Consider the following 20525-nt stretch of genomic DNA (forward strand, 5'->3'; position numbering starts at 1 on the left):
AAGAGCTAGGCATGTACTATTATTAATGTTGTTCTTTTTCCGCTAATACTGAAAAGATAGCAAGGTTTTCATGCTTCTTTTGCTCTCTCTGAGGCAAATTCTGTTGGCATGTATCTTCATAAAGTCTAGGACATCATTGTGAAAGATAAACAGAATTAAAAAGTATTTACTTTTTCCAGGTTGCTCAGTTTGGATGCTTGAAACTGATGGGTTTTGTTGTTGTTGCTGCTGCTGTTGTTGTTTTAACTTAGAGCTTCTAATTGCAATACTTCTAGATCATCACATGTATGCATGCTGAGCATAATTTTTGAAGTATGAATGGCAGGGATCAAAAGGCTTTCCCTGGTGTTCTTATTTCCTTCATTTTCCAGGAATGGCTAGCATATTACAAATAACAAACTATTTTGTGTATTTCAGAAATATACCCCTCGCAATAGGCATTTCAATGGTTACTGTCACAGTTGGCTATGTATTAACAAATATCGCTTATTTTACAACAATCAGTCCTGAGGAACTGCTGAGTTCAAATGCAGTGGCAGTGGTAAGTGTTGGAGGATAAAATACAGATTTATAGAGCTGGCTATAACAGATTTAGTTGTATTTGATTTCTTCTGAAAATAAGGATAAAAAGAGCAGGAAATATACAATCAGGTTTTTTTGTTCAGCTTCTCTTTAAGGCTCTGGTTTCACAAAGCTTAATTTTTTTTTAATTAAAATAGATTGTTTATTGATTAATAGGTTTTGGGGGATCTTAGAAAAAACATTAGCTCAGGTAACTTAAAAAAAAGCCAGTGGGACTTAAGCATGTGCTCAATGTCCGGCAAATAGTTAAATGGTGGTGATGATAATTTTTCTTCTAATGGCTTCTGTATTCTGATCGAGTAAATATATTCACATGCACATCATGGTACAGTGTACTGCATTCAAAAGCTGGTAAAATTTCTCCCAACCCTGCAGTTGGTCCAATAAAAGACACCACCCACAAAATCCTTGCCTCGTACATATTAAGAATGTAGATTATTTTAGTTTTTGATCCATTCAGTCTAAGTCTTCTTTATAGAATGCAAAAAAACTCTCGATAACAGGTTTTAAGCAATACATATTTAAACAATATATAGGCCAGCGTTATCACTTTTATGCCATGTTGATTTTAATTATTTAACCAAATCAACTAGCCCTTGTTATTAATCATTCCTAGCTGTGAACAACACATTTAGGAATGATGGGCTTCTGTACATGTGCTCTGGGTGTGGGGTTGGGTGCTTTAATTAAAGTGCCCACTAGAGACTCATGTATTCAGCACCCTGCACTTCAAAGTGGCAGCAGGGGCACTTTATCTAAAGCTTGCTTGATGAGCTTTAGTTAAACTACCCCTGCTGCCATTTTGAAGCACAGGGACTCTGAATGCATGTGATATGGAGGCTTCTGGAGTGCGTTAATTAGATTAATCAAGTCTGCTCCAATGCAGTAGTGCTTCAAAGCAGCTTCTCCGCATCTCTATAGGCACCTATTATGGCTAGCGTGTCAAGCCATCTTTTCCTCTTTAGTCTGAAAGAGTAGGCACTCATTTACAGCTGGGTTGACTGGGACAGTCTTCATTATGTGTGGAGAGCAAGCCTCCAACTCACATCTGTAGGTTGTAAGATGACTTAACTATTCAGGCAATCTGCCTTGGCTTAATTGGCAAATAGACACAAGTAAGTTGCTTTCTAGTCTATGAGAGTGACAGACTCCAATTTTTATTAGAAACGATGACAAATGTACAGCACAGTATGTCAGTGAATGTTGCACAACGGGATATGATTAATGCTTAAAAAATAATATTTTTGTCTCTGTTGTTTTTGGGTAACAACAGTGAATTCATGTCTTTCTCTCTTTACCAGACTTTTGCTGAACAATTAATGGGAAGATTTTCTTTAGCTGTCCCAATTTTTGTCGCTCTTTCCTGCTTTGGATCTATGAATGGTGGCATATTTGCTGTCTCCAGGTGAGCAGATATGAACATGATTAAAGAGAATATGGATGGAAGGGTTAGGACAGGACTCCAAAGCAAGAATAGATGAGAGCAGGATTTGTTCCTTTAAATATTGTAAAACATTGGCTGCTAGAGTCTTTATTGTCTGGGGAGCTTTACCATTTTGCCCACATGGGCTTTAATATGTTGATAAATTATTGAATTGTTTTAAGAAGCAATCCCACTTGAGGATAGTATCAAATTAATTATTTCTTTATCTCATGTGATGGGATAAATAGTAAAAAAATAGTACAAAATTAACTATGTGTTAAAGACTGATCATGTGGTATACACACAGTGCAGAAACTTTTTGCTTTTGATTTCTGAGTGTGACTTCTCCAAAGATACTTTCAAATCAGAATTAGGGGTACTGCTGTGTTCTACATCTCTGCTGTGGCTTGTCTTTGTAATAAGGGTATTTAAAGTCTCTCCACATTTATTTCCCATCAGGATGTTCTACGTTGCATCCCGTGAGGGTCACCTTCCAGAAATTCTCTCCATGATTCATGTCCGCAAGCACACTCCTCTGCCAGCTGTCATTGTTTTGGTAAATCATGCAAACAAATGTTCCTGCCCAAGATTGCATATTATAGGCTTGTGCTGGAGGAATCAAGCAGAACTTGGGCTCTGTTTGAGTCTTGCTTATTTATTCATATTTCGGGGTTTGGTTAGGAGCAGAGGGGAGTAAACACAGGAACGAGACTCTGAAGTGATCTATTCTACTGCCTCCTCCTCTGCATCTTGCTGGTAGCACTTAACTCTCTGTGCCTGGTGTCTAAATCATGTCTCATTATGCCTTATTTCTAAGGATTTGGAAAGGAAATTATTAGCTGGTCCCCTTTCAGAGAACAAATTCTCATAGAAAAGGGTATAGAGAAATAAAATTCATATGCACTTAATTGAAAGTGCACCTAAACACTACTGTCTGAGACCACACTAAAGACTCATTATAGCCACCTTGCACTGAAAAACGCAAACAATTATATGCAAAGATAATGGAGTGGGAGCCCTCAGCAGTGCAGTGCATATGTGATTAAAAAGTCAGAGAGCATGTGTTTAAAAAACAGCTATCAGAGAAGTAACTGTGAAGGGGCAATAAAAAGGGGAAATGAACTGGGCAGTATGGTGATGGGTCTGTTACCAATGCAGTGTCACAGCTACAAGTTGGCTCTGTGTATACACTGAACACTTATTTTTATAGAAAAGTGTTAGTTTTGGCTTATACCTCAAAGATTTGTCATCATATCTTGATGGACCATGGATATGAAAAGATTAGACCCTTCAGCCAATGAAGCTATGCTTGCACAACCCCTGTTGTGGGTACAACTATGCCAATAGAAGAATGCTTCTATTACACTGACTCCCCACACAATGAAAGTTAAGTAATTCCAAAGGCAAAAGAAAACCTTTTGATGGCACATGCCACATCTCCAGTAGAGGCTTGGACACCATAGCCATGGGATCAGAAGCTCCATAGCCCTGGTCTATTTGCAAAAGATCACATCACTTCCTCAGCATAGTTCTCTTGACAAACCCCACAGTGGGGTACAAGTACAAGCACAATGTGATTCCTGCCAGCAGAACTGCCAAGGTTCCTTCATTCCAGAAAAACATAAGTTGAATCTTTTAAATTAGGCCTCAAAAACTGAAGGCTCAACTTTATTAGACGTGTTTACCTTGAGCTGACTAGTTGCCAAATAACTTGTGATATTTAATTTGTTTGGAATGTCCCTTGCTTACCCTTATATACACTTTTGATCCAGGGTACAAATGTTTATTTCTTACCAAAATCCTTGGGGTAATGAAAAATCATATTTAGAATTCAGAACAATTGATTAACTCCAAGTACAAGTTTAGGCATGCAATAAGTTCCTTTCTGATTTATGCAGACATTAAAGATCTTGGTGCACTTCTTTAAAGGGAAGCTATTTTTCTTGATGATGACCAAAATTTCCTCTGCTCTTTCTGCTGTACAGCCTCTTGTGTGATAGTTAGCTTCTACTCTCTAGCCAGAAGAAGATGCATTTTGCAAGTATGCAGAATGTGTATATTTTGTGAGTGCTTTTGGTCTAAAGAGCATATAAATAGAAGATGATGATGCAGTTAATATAGGTTGGTCGATTAAAATTCTCCTGCTCTTTGAATTTCTTTTGCAGCATCCTCTCACAATGATAATGCTCTTCACTAGTGAACTTGAGGATCTCCTGAATTTCCTCAGTTTTGCCAGGTGGCTTTTTATTGGACTGGCAGTTGCTGGGCTGATTTATCTCAGATATAAACGTCCTGATATGCCTCGTCCTTTCAAGGTAACCTCCACAATATTACTGTTTTACACAAGATTCTCTAACCTGTACCTACCTCTGTCCACAGCCTGATGGCAAAGGAGTACATATTTTGGAATAAAATATGAACCTCTTGGCGGAAAGATGAGTTAATAGCAAATGTATTCTTTAACACTAAGATTAAGATTCCCATCGTGCCTGTCTTTAAGAACTCTGATGAAGAGCAAAAATGCTAATCTAATCATGTTTCTCTCCAGAGGAAAGAAGTCTTTCCTACTCACTGTTGATGAGGTTAGAAGAGGAGGATTTATAGATTATAGTTAGGCAGCTGTGTGAAAGTGAAGACGTTTGATCATTTCACATATGCACTGGGTGGAGGAAGTGAAGCACTAGTGCTCCAGCAGGCTGTATGAAAATACTTCCTAATACTACACAGTCAGTCTCAGGGTGGTATGCATTGGCCAGGGTTTCAGCTGGTCCTCAATGTGTGTTTTGCTTTTGTGTAAATAATTGCACTCACATTTCTGGAACCAGAATTTGAGGCAGCCACAAACATTAGTAGTCAAACATCTAAGGCAGCAGTCTCTGCACTTTTTCTAATAATTTCACATGATCAAGGTAACCATTCATGTGTCTGAAAAAAGCATTAGGTGTCAGCTGCAGCCATGGCTGGGGATGTGCCATTGCTCCTGCTGCTGCTGGGACCACAATTTGGAGATTCCTGGTTAGAGGGTCTTGCCCCTCCACTTAGGGTTAGACTGATCACTACATTGGGATCAAGAAGGAATTTTACCCCATGGTCAGATGGATAGGGACTATGGGCATGAACACCGCCTGCCCCCGGAGGCTGGGGGAGCATGGCAAGCTCCCACAGGTGGCATTGGTGCTGTCGGCAGTGGGAACATGGCAGCAGCAAGCGGGGCGCTCCCACAGGTGGGGCTGTTGGTGGCAGGGGTGGGGGGTTGTAAGCACCAACTGGTGGTCGGTGATCACCCGCAGATGTCACTGACAGCATCAGCTAGTAGCAATCGCAGACCGCCTGCAGACGCCTCCAGTGGTGTCGGCAGCAAGGGGAGGGTGGCAAGTGGTGACTGCCTGTAGGCACCGCTGGCAGTGTCGATGGCACCTTTTCAGAGGGGGTGCACTGCCATGCTCAGGGGGTGCATATGCACCCGCATACACCCCCTGTGTGTCGCCAATGACTATGGGGGTATTTGCCTTCCTCTGTGGGAAGGGGATGGACCTCTGCTTTGGATCTCTTGAATTGATTGTAACAACCCTTGCATTGTCAGGACACTGGACACTGGCAGCCCTTGTTCTCCTGCTTTACTTGTGGCAGTTTAGGGTGCTCTTGGTGTCTTTGGGCAATGTGCCTTATAGGTGTGCAAAGGATTGAGTATAAATTTAGGAACTGGTTAGAGCAGGATTTATATGGGATAGTTTGGATTGGAATGATCCTGTCTTGAGCAGAGGGTTGGACTTTTCTGTGATTTAACAGGGAATAGGGTTTAACTGTTTTTAAACTGCCTTGTGGTAACTGTTTCTGTCCCTAAAGTTACCCCACAATAGGAGCTGAACTGCAGTAGTTTATGCCTGAAAGAAACAGGACTAAGTTGCTTTGATTTAGCTGTCACCAGGCACATCTACACATGGTAATTTAAGGTGCATTAGCCATTTTTAAGGTGCATTAAAGACACGGGTCTAAATGCGTGCGCCCTTAATGCGCCTTAAAAATGGCAACTTTAGGCAAATCATGCCTAAATTTAATACCTGCATAAAGCAAGTAACAAATTTAGGTTCGATTAGTTAAGGTGCCTTAACCCACATTTAGATGGTGTAAGGCACCTTAAAGCTATGTGACTGAGTGGGCTGAAGCTGAGTGCATGGGGCCCCGTGCTGCCACTGGGCATCACCAAGAAGAAGATGTGGTGGGTGCTGTTCTGTAGGGGAAGGGGGCAGTGCAGTGTGGGCAGGACTTTTGCTAGTGGCTCCCCTGTGCTTCTCTCTTGGGGCATGTTTGCTGGCTGGGCAATGTAGCCCTGCAGAAGTGGGACACCTTGCTACCCACCCAGGATTCAGGTGCCCTTAGAAGTCCATGCTGGGGCTCCTGCCTGGGACAGCAGGTGGTCTAACACTATGTCTGCCCCTACCACCCGGCATGGCTTTCCCTGCTCCACCCACCTTCATCCCAGCCAAGTGCCTGGCCTCTATGCCAGACACTGTGGGTGGGAGAGATAGTGTGAGCTCCTGGGGGCTCTGCACAGCTCAGCCCAGGCAGGCTGGGTGCAACATGGGTCGGGGCTCAGCCTTAGATCAGGTGTGCCAAGGAGAGAGCTGAACCCCCACCATCATTGAACCCAGCCTGCCTGGACTGAGCTCTGCAGAGCCCTCAGGAGCTCATGCCACCTTTCACTTGCAGTGCCTGGCATGGAGGCCAGGCACTTGCCCAGGACAGAGGTGGGTGCAGCAGGGAAAGCTGTGCTGGGCGCTTGGGGTAGACTCAGTCCCAGCCCATCTGCTGTCCCGGGTGGGAGCCCCAGCAGGGGTTTCTAAGGGCACTTGAATCCTGGGTGGGCAGTTAGATGGCCCACCCTGGCAGGGCTGCATTGCCTGGTCAGCAGATCTGCCCAAGGGTGAGGCACAGGGGAGCCACTAGAAAAGGCCCTGGCCATGCTGCACTGCTCCCTTCCCCTGCAGAACAGCAGCCACCATTTCTTCTTCTTGGTGATGCCTGGTGGCAGTATGGAGCTACGTGGGCTTGGCTATCACTCACTGTTGTCCAATGCTGGGCAGACAGGAGTATGCAGAGGTGGTTAGAGCCAGGGCCAGGGCCAGGCTGACCATGTCTGGGGGGACTGGAGGTTCCCACCCCATCAACCGGTGCTGGGCTGCACTGCCTGGCTACTGGGCTGCTGCAGGCTTCTGGGGGCTGTGCAGGGTGCTGACCAGGGCTGCTCAGCACACCATGTTAAGGTGTCTTAAGTCATCCACCTGTAGATGTGTGCCTAACTTGCTTTAATGCACCTTAGGCTAAGGTGCGTTAAGTTTAGGTATATGTAAAATCACGTGTAGACACACCCACCATGCACCAATTATAGCCACAGATACAGTTATCACCAAGAAGCTGAGGCACATCAATACCATTTGTCATTTGTTAGCTTGGGGTAATTGGGTGCTTTTAGGGTATCAGTTTCTTTAGTTAAGGAACTGCTGACGTAAGGGATGGGCATTTGGTTTTGCTTTTTCTTCTTTTCTTGATCTAGATATAGATCCTTAATTTTTGCCCATCACGAATTCTGGGTACAAAAAGGTAGACAGACTTTTAACTGCAGGTATTTGTGCTCAGAATTATAGGTGCAGTAATCAGTAAACACTAAATTGTACCTAGAACATAATGCTGAAAATCTGCCCCATGTTGCAGAGTAGTCACTGACTTGGATTTCACCATGTGTCCTTCTGTAAGCGATATTCAGTATGCAAGTAGTACCTTACTATGGGAATAGAGCTATTGGGATTATTTGTGCAGCAAGATTGTTTGTAATGTGAGTAAAAGTGGCAGACTCCCTCCCTATTGAAATAAAAATTCAAAATTTGCTTTACAGATAAAGCTGTGTGTGTGTGTGTGCATGCGTGTGTATGCATGCGTGCATGTACCTTTATTGCATTCTTTTAGACATACATACAGAGAATGTCAACTGCTTGGTCTATTTTTCTTTGATTTCATTTTTAAAACACATTCACAATTCACAGTATAGAAACGGTAATGCTTTTAGGCATTAAAGCAAGGGAGAAATCTCTAGCGAATTCTCCATTACACCAGCCATCTCACTAAGCAGTATGAGGAGGCACTTCCTTCAAAGAGGTGTAAAGGTTGTGATTACAGTGCTTGCAAGTTGAGAGAATTAATATGATATTGCTATTTTTTCCACTTTCAAAATGACACTGATAATGTTATCAGTCATGTTGTCAGAAACAGTACTTTCCAGTTGCTATCAGTTGCATAATGCTCTCAAATTTTTTTATCCACAGTCAAATGGTGTTTAATTTGCCCTCCTCCTGTTAGATTTTGATTTTTACCTCTGGAAGAAAATCAATGTAATCTTAATAGTTTTAAAAGATAGTTGGTGACTTTGAGCTCCTTTCTGCTTTTTCTTGATTCTAATTGGTAATTATCAAAGAGGAAATCTTTACCATAGTTAGTGATTCCACTTCTATAATGGAGGCCTGGAGAAGGGACTTTTGAGGATGTAACATATTTACGACCCTTCTATTTTTTAAGGCTTGAAAGTACTATAGTGTTTTAGTATGTAATTAAGAGACATCTATGGTACTTACTGTATAACACTTTGTTTAATTTGCTTTCTTTAGTTATTGTCACTTCAAATGCATGTTTTAAACACCTGTATTTCTGCAGAACCATTTGATTTGATTTACATTTCATGGTACATTAACTACCACTGGCATCCGATAGCCAAGTTTTACAGTGTTTTACACTGCTATACACTGACTTTCTATATATGACCAATATATATAGGTAATTTGTACAAAGAAATATGTATCTTTTTGATCTGTGTTTCAGGTGCCGCTATTTATTCCAGCACTGTTTTCCTTCACCTGTCTCTTCATGGCTGCACTATCACTTGGCTCTGATCCTCTCAATACAGGGATTGGTTTTGTGATAACCCTGACTGGAGTTCCAGCTTACTACCTCTTTATCGTATGGGATAAGAAGCCAAAATGGTTCAGAAAGATTGTAGGTAAGCCCATGGTGATGTGGGACTCTTTTGGCAAGCTTTCTGTTGCCCAGAATCCGAATTTAATGGATTCCACAACAGTCGGTTTTGTTAGTGACAGCAATGCAGCCTTCTTCTGCAGTCAAATGCTGTAAACACAATTTCACCAGTTAAAATAAATACCAACTAATTAAAGGGCCATGTTTACAGCAAGGCCATTCTTTAAAACAATTAGCCTGTCAGGCATTTTTCTGAAACAAAAGGCATTTCAAATAATTGAATTCCCTTTCCTCCTTCCCCATTTGACTCCATTTTACTCAGGTCATTGACCTTCCTCCCCTAGCCATTTGCCTACGTTAATAAATGAAGCATTTCCTTGACAGAACAACAGATTTTTGAAAACTAAAATATCATTGTCATGAACATAGGTCTGCTTCTGTGTTCTCTATGCAAACAAAGGTTAGAGCATGCCAAGATCTCAAGTCCTTTATTAAAACAATATTCAGGTATATGATTATGAAGAACTATTGAAAACAAAGCTATAAGATTAGACGTATTGGTCCTAATGTATTATTCTGACAATTGATACATATTTTTATTGTAATAGCTTTCAGCATATTCTCCTGCAGTAATTTAGCTTTGATATGTTTGTTTGAAACAAACCAAGGAAAAGAATTTAAATACAATTTTTGGATGTTTCAAAAGTATTTGGGAGTTTTTCACCTATTGAGGAACTGATACAGTAACATAACTTAAGGAAGGAACCTGGGCAGCGGCCCCAGATACTTTGTGTGTGTGTGTTGGGGGGAGGGAGGGAGTACAAAAAAAGCTGCGACCACACTGATGGCTAATTGTGTCACTGCGATTGGCACTGTAGCAACTGCCATGGCCCAGAGCCTGGAACTATATGCTGCCATGCCTCTGAGAAGATATCTGAAGTACTTTTGATTACAAAGAAAAAAAAATTAGACCAGTTTGGTAAAAATCCCTTTCTCCTTCTGCTGTTAAAAATTGTGCCTTGTGAGAAGCAACCACAAAAGAAAGTAAGTTTTTGGAAGTGCAAGCTGAAATATAAGCAAGATTTCTGGAGAGATTTGAGAAATGGTTGGTGACGGTTAATCAAATGGGGGGTGGGGGGGAGGGGCGACTTGCTTCCCCCACCCGAATTATAAAACTACTATTTAAAAAAAAAAAAATCCATGAAAATTAGATTTCAACAACAATTTTGTTTTCCACTAAACTTTACCAGATGAAAAGCAAAGAATCTCCCCATCTCTGCAAAGGCTGTATGCATACAGCCTACTTGTGATAGGGCCAGATTTCTTCCTGATAACTGAGGCTGAGTATTCCCCTAAATCTGAGGCATTCTCTATGAAGTCACCTGGGTTTTTTGCAGGTTAAGATGCTAGGCAATAGACTGATATCATAATGTAGTCCTTAAAATAAGAAGTTATTTATTGGATCCTATGCCATAATCCTTCCTTTCTTTCTCTATTGTCATTGCTTGTGTCACGGACCTGTTCTAAAAAAGCACTTGTTGAGATAGAGCCAGTTTTATATAACAGGACACTGTGCCAAACAGCAATCAATCAGCACTGCTTTTAATAGCTGATGTCTGTATTAGCTTATCATGTCTTAGGCTTGATATTTAGGAACTAGAAAGCTTTTCCTTATTTAACCAGCAGAATTGTGTGCACTGAGTTTTGGAACACAGTTACTTGAATCTTTGTGGCCACAGGATGCCAGTATTGAACTACATTATGCGGGCAAAAGAAAAAATATTCTCTTTAAGGTAGACTGGACATATCTGAAGCTTTTTCTGTCAGCTGTGTTAGTGTAGATGAATCTTCTAGTACTTTGGATAACACAGGATTCTCATGTCACAAAGCAAGCCAGATGCTGGTCTGACACCTACAGACACAGTGCTGTTTCAGCTGGAAGAGTGACAGACACCACTCAGTGGGTGAAACAGCTTGTTCATGTTGACTTTATCATTCCCATAATAACAACTGTAGTTGTAAATTACCAGTGCTGACAGCTTTGGGGTAAAGGGGAGGTGGGAGCCCACTCATTAAATAGCTTTTTTTTTTTTCAGAATAAATAGTAAGCAATATCCTTGGAGTAAAAAAATGATATTGGGTGCATCTACACGAGATGCTACTGCACAATGGTTACTGCACATTTATTTAGTAGTTGTATTAGCAAGTACTAAATAAATGCGCAGTTACCTGACAGTCAGTCTCTTGTGTAGACATACCTACTATGTAGGAGTTGATAGTGCTGCGCTCTAAGAAAAAAGAGCATTTTTTCACATGCACGATATAAGTTAATTTAGGAAGTTATTCTGAGATCTAAGGGTGGGGCAAGAGACAGGGAAAGTGATTCAGACAAGTAGCCTGACTTCAGTAACATGCAAGGGCATCAGAAAAAAAAATGATGAAAAGAATAAAGTTATGGAGGTAGACGGAAAAGATGAGAAAATGCAACATGGGGTTACCAAAGACAGATCATGCCAGACTAATCCAATAACCCTTTTTTGACAAGGTAAGTGATTTGCTAGATGTGGGGAAAATAGGATCTAATGTATCTGGAGTCCTGTAAAACATGATATGGTGACACATGGTACAGATGGTGATTAGTATGACAGTTGTAAGGTAGAGACTGGCTAAAGAAGAGATGGTACTGGATTGTGTCGCAGGGGAAGTATTAGTTTGGAGGGAGGTTACTAGTGAACTGTAATGTTTTCCTTAATGACCTTGGCTCACAAAATGGGTGCTAATTAAATGTGTTGCTAACACAGTGTTTGGAGGCATTCTTAATATAGAGGAACATCAGAATGAAGAGGAAGAATTATATGACTGTGAGGACTGGAGTAATAGAAATGGGATAAAATTCATTTGTACAATGTGCAAGGTTATGCACAAGGGGAATGACAAGGTGGAGTTCTGTTATAAGCTGATAGCTTATTAGTTAGAAACAACAGAGGATGAGAAAGACCACGATGTAGAAGTTGATGACAGTGGCAAGAAGCTGCCAACCTGATGCAGCCATAGAAAATAGTATATGTGTTTCAGGTGAGTTAGGTATTTATGCCATGTTCAAGAAATATAACTTGAACTGGAAAAGGTGTAAAGTTATTAGGATGATAAGGGCAAAGGAGACCTTGAAAATAATCTAAATAAAGTAAAAGATTTGTTTAGTTTAGCAACACAAAGGCTGAGAGAGAATATACTACCTTTATATCCAACAGAGAGTAAACATGAGGGTGGGAGACGAATCCTTGAACTAAAGGACAAAGCACCCACTGAAGTGGGTGTCTGCAGTAGCAGGTGACTGCAGGAGATGACCCAGGAAGTCATTCCAGTAGAAAGTTCCTGTATTCTATTTACCTAGAAAAATACATTTAGTTGATGTCCTACTGAGTGTGTCGTGAGTAGTATACACTATGAGTGTACAAGCATTCACTTAGTTTCTTCTGGGGAAATATGCCCTTTCCAGGAGAAAAATCTAGGTGTCCAACTGGAAAATCTTCTTTGCAAGAGAGAATATTTTGCAAGAGTGAATACTTAATACATTCCTTTCCAGTCTGGTCCAGGATGGGGCTGGAGCAGTGGGGCAAAGCCTCCTACCTGCTCTCCAGACCAGAGTCCCCAGTCTGGGGAGTGGGTGAAGGGCTTTGTCTTGCTTCTTCCCTACCCTGGGAGGGGAGCAGCAGCTTCTTCCTCAAACTGGGCTTAGGGCTTTGCTCTGCTGCTGCCTCTGCAACACTCTGAGACTGAGAGCCAAGGAAGCTGCTCCCCACCTGGTCCTCAGACCGGAGTGACCCTGGTCCAGGGAAGGCTTAGGCGTTTTCCCCTTCTGCTTCACTCCCCTGGTCTGGTGAGGGTGCACAGAGCAGGAGAGAGTGAGGAGCTGCAGGTTGAATACCTGTATGCTCTCTCTCCCAGAAAGATTTCTATTGTTGGAATTTTCTCAGGAATCAGGATATAGATATGCTATTCATATAACAGCTGTTACTTTAACAGCCATTTCTAGACATCAGAGGGTGCCATTTGCTCATTCAGGATGTAGCAGTAATATGTGTTCACTTCATCTCTCCTCATTATCTTAATGAAGTTGGGCTTCATAGGAGATTTATGCTGTCACACACATGTTCTGTCACATACATGTCCAGGAAATCGCTGCTTCTGCTATAAGGTTTCCTTTCTCTTCCCAGCCTTTATTCTGTGGTTATAAATATCAGATCAGAGCTCCTGTATAGGCTGTCCATATGCTCAGTTGTGGACAGCTTATTTGAACTGAGCCCTGTACTGGAAGTGAAAAAAGGGTTTTAAAATGGATGCAACAATCAATTTTATTGCCAGAGGGCTGTAGGGGGGGTTGTATACACAAGACCCAATATTTCCAGCCACTCTTAAGAATTAAATACTCTGAGTATTTAATGCTTACAGCTTACTTCTTTAATCCAGGCTGCAGATCAAAGCATTTCTTGTGGAAAATCTTCCTACTCTAACCATAATATACATAACCACATGCATATACACACAGATGGGAAGTGCAGTATGGAGAGAAATTGAGGGTGATTGATTATTTGATTATCCACAGCCTTGTGCCATGGACATACAAAACAGTTATATTAGTATGAAGTGGCAGTGAAGGGGATTTTCTGCATATCAGACTTATCTGTGCAGATATTTTGTGGGTTTTTTTGTATTCTTCAGTACGCGGGAGCTGAACTGCAGTAATTTAGCAGCTGTTTTATTCAGGGGTAAACTGCCCCAATTTTGTTTCCACCTATGCAGGATAGAGCAGACATATAGAACAATTGTTATGGATCAGCATCGTCTATTCAGAAGCAGTAAATCTTCCTCCTCCACGTTTAGTTTGATTCAGTTGTTTTGTCTGTCCAGATCCCCCCCCCCTTTTTTTCAAGGGTGCCTGACATTTAAGGTGGAGCTTGAACAAGTCAATGTTTCTTTGCAATTAATTATTTTAATAATTTGCTCCTATTTGTGGTATAGTAATGTAATTAAGAGAGCCACAAAAATGGCCAAAGGAAATATCTTGTGCATTAATAGCTCTCATCTAACAGCACAAGTTATAAAACAGAATGTGCTATTCCTTCTTGGTGTCACATCAGTAAATTAGTGAGGAAGTATTACAAGTCCTTTCCTTTTCCTTTTTTTTTGCCTTTTTCTTGTTTCTTTTTCCTTGATAAGTGCATTTTAGCATAAAATATGGGTGACATTCAATATGTTTGAACTCCTTTGGCCCTTTTCAACATTAAAACTGGTTGTTTGAACTGAGCAGCTGGGCAGAGAATCACTTTTCCAAAGTATTGTTTAAGTTAAAAATATGGGTGCCCCTTTTCAATATTCAGAGTACTTCTACACTTAAAATTGGAAACATAGTCATTTTGGATCAGAGTTCAGCAAAATGAGGTTAGAAAAGATAACAAGGGTGGAATGCTTTTAATTAGACGTTATATGATGCTATGACAGGTACATCTAAATGCTTCCATCAACACACATAATTGTGTGGTTCTACTGAGACGATCTTTCTGATTACTTCCCCGCATTTCTAATTTTTTTTTTCTTTTATCTTTGCAGACAGGATAACTTTGACATTGCAGATCATCCTGGAAGTTGTCCCAGCAGAAGATGGCCAGAAATCATGATCTTTTATCTCTTGAAGAAACATGTGTTTGTCTATTGCCCCATTTCAACTTCAGGTGGGAGTGTGGGGCATGTCTCCACGCTTCCTAAAGTTCAGTGAATGACAGGATGAAACCACAGTTAAAGTAGCCTGAAAATGAAAGTTTCTAGGCCTGGACTTTTCAAATATTCCTAGGCCTTTGTGAAGTTAGTTTGTATGTAAAAAGTAGGTTTGTTTTTTGCTATAATAAGAACAGAAAGCACAAGTTTCTTTTGGCTGTTGTACACTTGTATTCCCTCTTAGAGATGGGAAATGAGAAGAAAGGATGAAAAAATCTCATTAATGCTTCTCCTTTTAAATATTCTATTTAAGTAAACCCTTAGTACTTTAAATTGGGGTTTTTACTGCATTGTGAACAGACATTTTGGAAAAGTTTATTTATGTCAGATATATTAGGATGAATACATTGTACACCCTGTTCGTGATGAACCTAACATTTATTAATGAAAACGGTCAGATAGAACTATGTAGCTAAAGGCTTTAGTCAAGATTATTCTTTTTCTCACTCCATTTTGTACCCATACCTGCCCTCTCTTCATCTCATGAGTAGTAGCAGCACAACCAGAGCCATGGTGGTTTCACCTACGTTTGTGAGGTGGCTTGGTAGGACTCATTTGGATTAAGGAGAAGATAGTTCCGTTTCTAGAGCTTGTAAAAATACAGAAATTTAGAATAGCTTCTGAGGCTTAATGTTGGTTTTCTGTAAGAGGGGCACTGAAGTTTGTCTGGGATAGTAATTCCTTGAAGTTATAATTTCCCAGTAGTCCTGAAGTCATGACTGGTTCTATCAGAATTGCTTTTTTTTTTGTACAGGAAATATCTCAAGCTTAGGTAAATGCTTTCAAACTGTTAGATGTGCAATTATCATTATCACTCAGGCAAAACTCCCATTAACGTTTCCTATGACAGTTGGTTAGCAGAAGCAATTGATAGGTACAGTATGGACTGTAGTTTTAGACCAAATGTAATATTTGTAGGTGAAAGGCAGACTACAGAAGGTTCAAGTTTCTGATTTAGATACAAAGATAAAATATGGGAAGTTTATTAAAATATATTTCAATGTTTTTTGGAATATCCAAGGCCTAAAATCAGGTGTTTCTACAAAACTTTTTTCCTAGTTTCCATCTCCATTGAAACTGGAATTTGAAGGAATAAACAAAAATGTGGGGAAGAGAACAAACAGCACAGCTTGTTTTGATGTTGAAAAAGTTTTACCTTCAGTTAATGGTTTGAATTAAGCTATGGCTGAGTTGTGACATACTTTTGTCCTCTCCTATTAATAATACTTTGGTAATTGACACTGAAATATTTCAAGTGCCAAAAGGGTGGTTCTGTATTTTAAGATTGTTCCAATCTTAGGGTAAGTTTTTATTTGTGTTATGTTAAATATGTATTGCTTAAATATTTAATACACTACTCGTAAAATTATTGCCTATTCAGAAGATCACACTACTTTAAAACCTTTGTTACAAATGAATAAAAATTGAAGGAAGTGCTACCACTGTGCAAGCCACTATAAGGAATACTGTCAACCTGACACAAATTCAATTTAAAAAACAGCATAGGTCAGATCCTAGTCTATGTATTAGGCACCTGTGTTGGCTTAGGCATCTAAAAGTTTTTCTGTTCTACCCTGCTTGAATCTAAAAAGCAGTTAGTGCCAATAATAGATGGATCCTCCTGATTGCTGCTTTTTGTGATTTAGTCTTAAGGCTAAGATGATGGCATGCTACAAAAGTAGGCATGTTAAGGTATTTTTTCAGGAACTTGACTATCATGAAATATGTGTACACTCATTAAGTTAAGGTCACTTGGGTAGAATAAAATTTGGCCCAATAATTTTAAAATTCCTTCACAACCTGCATGTATCTTTGAGTTCTCCTGCCTATGTTTGTGGGTTTACATACGTTTGCTATGTTTGTAATTATCTTCCTCTCGTGTTTCTATGCAAAAGACCCATAGAAATATGAAGTAATGTAACGCTGTAAAAAAGTTAAAAATTTATAAGGGTTACAAAGTTTCTTTTAGTAATCACTTTTCACTGGCATTAATTTCACAGAAGCAGTTACTTTGTCCTAAGAGAAATCCTATGATTCATTAATTGTGCAATTGTATATTTTAGGAGCAGGAAAATAATTTGTAAAATAACTTAATGTGATTTAAAAAATGTACTGGGGGGCTTATGATTTTAATTAATGATTCAATTTAATGAATTTATACAATGTTGATGGAAGAAATATTTAAATGGGATTTTCACTGACTTATAAAACATCCAAACTAAGGACATTTATTAGGCTCTGAAGTATAAAGTCTGATGCAAAAGAGCGGAGGCATTGGGTCCTGTAAAATGCATAGAAAGCCTTGCAATGCTGCTGTTGATCTTTTCTGAAGCACCATCTTCAGATTCTTAAGTCACAGTCCCCTAAAACATTATATTAGGGCAAGACAATGGGACTACGGTTGTGTGTAAGGATTTCCAGGTTCAGGCCGTCAAACTTTTAAATTCTTTTTTGACCCTCATATCTCTTTTTTGACCATCTCTAATTGGGAAGTATTGCTTAATCCTCTCTGAATGTGTTAGTCTTTTCAGGGCTGATTCTTGTACAGGCAGACCTCCCACTGAAGTAAAGGGAATAGCATTTCTATCTAACTAGATATGTCAGATGAAACTCTATTTCTCTTAGATATACAGCAAAGAACTCAGAGGCCAAGAACAGGGACCCAGGGGGCATTAATCCACCTTTTTACTCTTTCTAGTCTAGACCACTTTGTATTGGCACTGCGCAAAATTGCACGCTCTCAGTAGCAAGTCTAAATCATGGCAGTCTGTGCAGAAATGCTTTCTAGGATTTCCATAATGCTATAGGAGCCTGGCCTGCTGCTGGTATGCCTTTCTCATCATAAGCAACTACCCCTTTCTCTCTGATCTTGGCTGAAGAGGTAGAATGGGTATACAAGATCCTGAAGCTGCTGTCCTGCACTAGAGCCTTTTCCTTTGCCTGGATCTAGGTCTTTTATATCCCCATATTCTGCTGCAGTTTGAAGAAGCTAGAATGGGTGTGAGAGAGAGAATTTCTCCCTTCAAGAACAGCTCCCTCAGGGCCTGATTGTCCAAGTACAGCTCTATCAAATTAGAGCTGCAGTGCTTCGTTCAAAGATTTGCACTTGCTTTACACAGGCATAAATGAGGTAAAGGAGGTGATTGATAGCTGCAACACCCTAAACTGTTATGCTTTCTGGTATGGTTTGTTACACACTAACCAGTGGGCACACAGAGTTTGGTGTCAAATACAGATATTTGTATATGATTACTTACTGCCTGCACTGCCTAGGGATAATACGCTGTCTAGCTTTCCAGTCAGGGTCAGAGCCCTATTGTACAATGCTTTGCACAAACACGTAACTTAATGACAATCCCTATGCCAGACAGGTTAGCGTTTAAGTATACCAATGTATATCACTAGTGTTTAGGTACTAAGATGCTAAGGTCCATATACAGTAAATTCCTAAACCAGTGGTCCTCAACCTTTTTAGACTCAAGGCACCCCTCGTTGGACTAGAGGCACCCCTCTATGCCTTTTGTGAATTAATCAGCATCCATTTAAAAAATAGATTTACACCCTTGAGAAGTTCTCACAGCATCCTGGTTGCGACTTACTGTCCTACGCAGACATAGTAGACATTACTATCAACTTTGAAAATTAATAAAGACTTCTAGTGCAGGATAGAGAGTACAGAGCTTGGGACCAACCCTTTTGGCAGGTATTTTCCAAATTAGCCCTGCATCCTCCCTGAGTACTACTCTGGTCATCTTACTCTGCCTAATCTGTTCTACTTTCGCTTTCTGTGCTGTGCTTCCTGTGTGATATCCTGCTCTGCTTCCTGCCTTATCTGCTGTTGTGCTGTCTGCCCCTTCCCTGATCTGCCACATGCGACAGACAGGCTGCCTGTGCCACTTGTGACACCCCTGGTATAGAGGATGGAAAAAACTTGGGGCTTGCTGGCAATCTTGCTATTTTTATCAAAAATTGGAAGTCTGTATTTTAAATTCAGTTATGTTTTTCCCATATTCAAAACCAGTTCCAGCATACATGTATTCAACCTCCAAAGTCACACCTAGATCTTTATTAGAGAGCAGTAAATGTTTATAAATGTTGTCAAGAACTATTTTTGCTACATTTTGAGCATTTCTAAAGTAAACTTAAAACCTATTTTCTATATTTTTCAAACACCTACTTTCTATTATGCAACCCAAATCCTGACTGGAGTATATTTTGCATATAGGTGCTGTTTTAAAAGCATATCACGTGTACTGTAAATGTATATGTATATGTGTGCATATATATTTTCATGGTTCATACATTCAAATAATATTTTAATGAATAGACTTTTATATCACAATAACACTACCAGAAAAGGAAACCAATTCTATGGCATATTTCTGTGTATATTTTTATATGATTTTTTAATGTCCTTGTGTACAACTATTTCTTTGTTTTTACTCTAATTTGTAGGTATCACATACTGGTTTTTGCTACCAGTACATAGTAACAAAAAACATATAATCTGATCTGATGTTGTTGGGATCTATGCTTCAGAAATTACTTTCAAACCATGCATTAAATGACTACTGTCACTATAAAAAGGGATTTGTAAGTATTTCCATTTAAACACCATTGTAACCTTGAACTTGATCTGGCATTTTAAATATGTAATTAGCCCACAGGAATATTTATATATCAATTTACTGAATGTTTTGACTTAAAACTGACTATAATTAAAAATAAATATCAAAATATATAAAAAATGGAAACAAATTAGATGACCCTTTCCTTATAATGTTCCTCTTTTTTTGAACAACCTTAGACAAGCTTAAGATTTTTGAAGATTTCATTATGTTATAAACATGTTTCATTTAAAAAAAATGGAATTTTGGAATTAAAAAAGAAAATATGAAAAAATTATATTTGCCCACTCCTTTGAACAAGTTCTAATGCATTTTTTATTTCAACAACAAGCAAAAAACAACCAACCAAAAAAACCCCAAACAACAAACCAAACTATTTTGGCTGGTTGCATATCGAAACAAAAATTTGCCTCCATTTTAATCATGAAGTTGTATTATTATCTTCAAGGAGGTCCTATCTACACTTGTACTCTGTTGCACAGTAGGCTAATTCACTCTGCAGTACAGCGCCACCATCTACACATGCACAGCAATTAGGCCAGTGTAGACTAATTTACTGTACCATCAGACACGAGTACAATTCAATGGTGTAGTAAATTACTGCACTTAAAAGCACATGTAGATGTTGACAGGGCTGGCTGAGGCATGAGAGTACTTCAGTGTGGGACTAGCTGGCAGGCAGACCACATACTGAAACACTCTCATGCTTCAGCCAGCCCTCTGCTGCACATGGAGCCCTGCTGGAGCATCTCTAGGCTGGTAGGCTGACCCTTTGGGCCCCTGCCAGACTAGGCTGCTCCCACTGGGGTCCATGTACTGTGCACAAATAAACTCCAGAGCTAATTGTTCCAGAGTGTTTTGCTCCTGGGTGCACATTCATTTGGCACACCTGGGAGCAAAAAACTCCAGAGCAATTAACTCCAGAGTTTATTTATGCACATTAATTGTACATGTAGATTCACCCAGAGAGATGTGAAATTACTTATATTCACAAGGTTAGGAGTTTAATTTTCATAATATTTTAATGCAGCAAAATGGAAGGGGGCCTTTGCCTTCTATCTAATAACCCCATAATTCCTAATCAAGCATCTGCC

The 20525-nt window shown here is 39.8% G+C and overlaps 1 protein-coding gene across 1 annotated transcript in view; it reads left to right on the plus strand.

Annotated features, from left to right (window-relative positions):
- Positions 1 to 19566, plus strand: part of SLC7A11 (solute carrier family 7 member 11) — a 91706-nt gene extending 72140 nt beyond the window's left edge. Inside the window, exons 7-12 of the mRNA XM_006036977.2 lie at positions 418 to 541; positions 1884 to 1987; positions 2465 to 2561; positions 4171 to 4320; positions 8876 to 9053; positions 14639 to 19566. Of these exons, the coding sequence (XP_006037039.1) occupies positions 418 to 541; positions 1884 to 1987; positions 2465 to 2561; positions 4171 to 4320; positions 8876 to 9053; positions 14639 to 14706 (721 nt within the window). The 3' untranslated portion in view covers positions 14707 to 19566. The remainder of the gene's footprint in view (positions 1 to 417; positions 542 to 1883; positions 1988 to 2464; positions 2562 to 4170; positions 4321 to 8875; positions 9054 to 14638) is intronic.
- The last annotated feature ends 959 nt before the right edge of the window (positions 19567 to 20525 follow it).

This window comes from Alligator sinensis, unplaced genomic scaffold (assembly GCF_000455745.1).
Source record: "Alligator sinensis unplaced genomic scaffold, ASM45574v1 scaffold834_1, whole genome shotgun sequence".
NCBI classification, from domain to species: domain Eukaryota; kingdom Metazoa; phylum Chordata; order Crocodylia; family Alligatoridae; genus Alligator; species Alligator sinensis.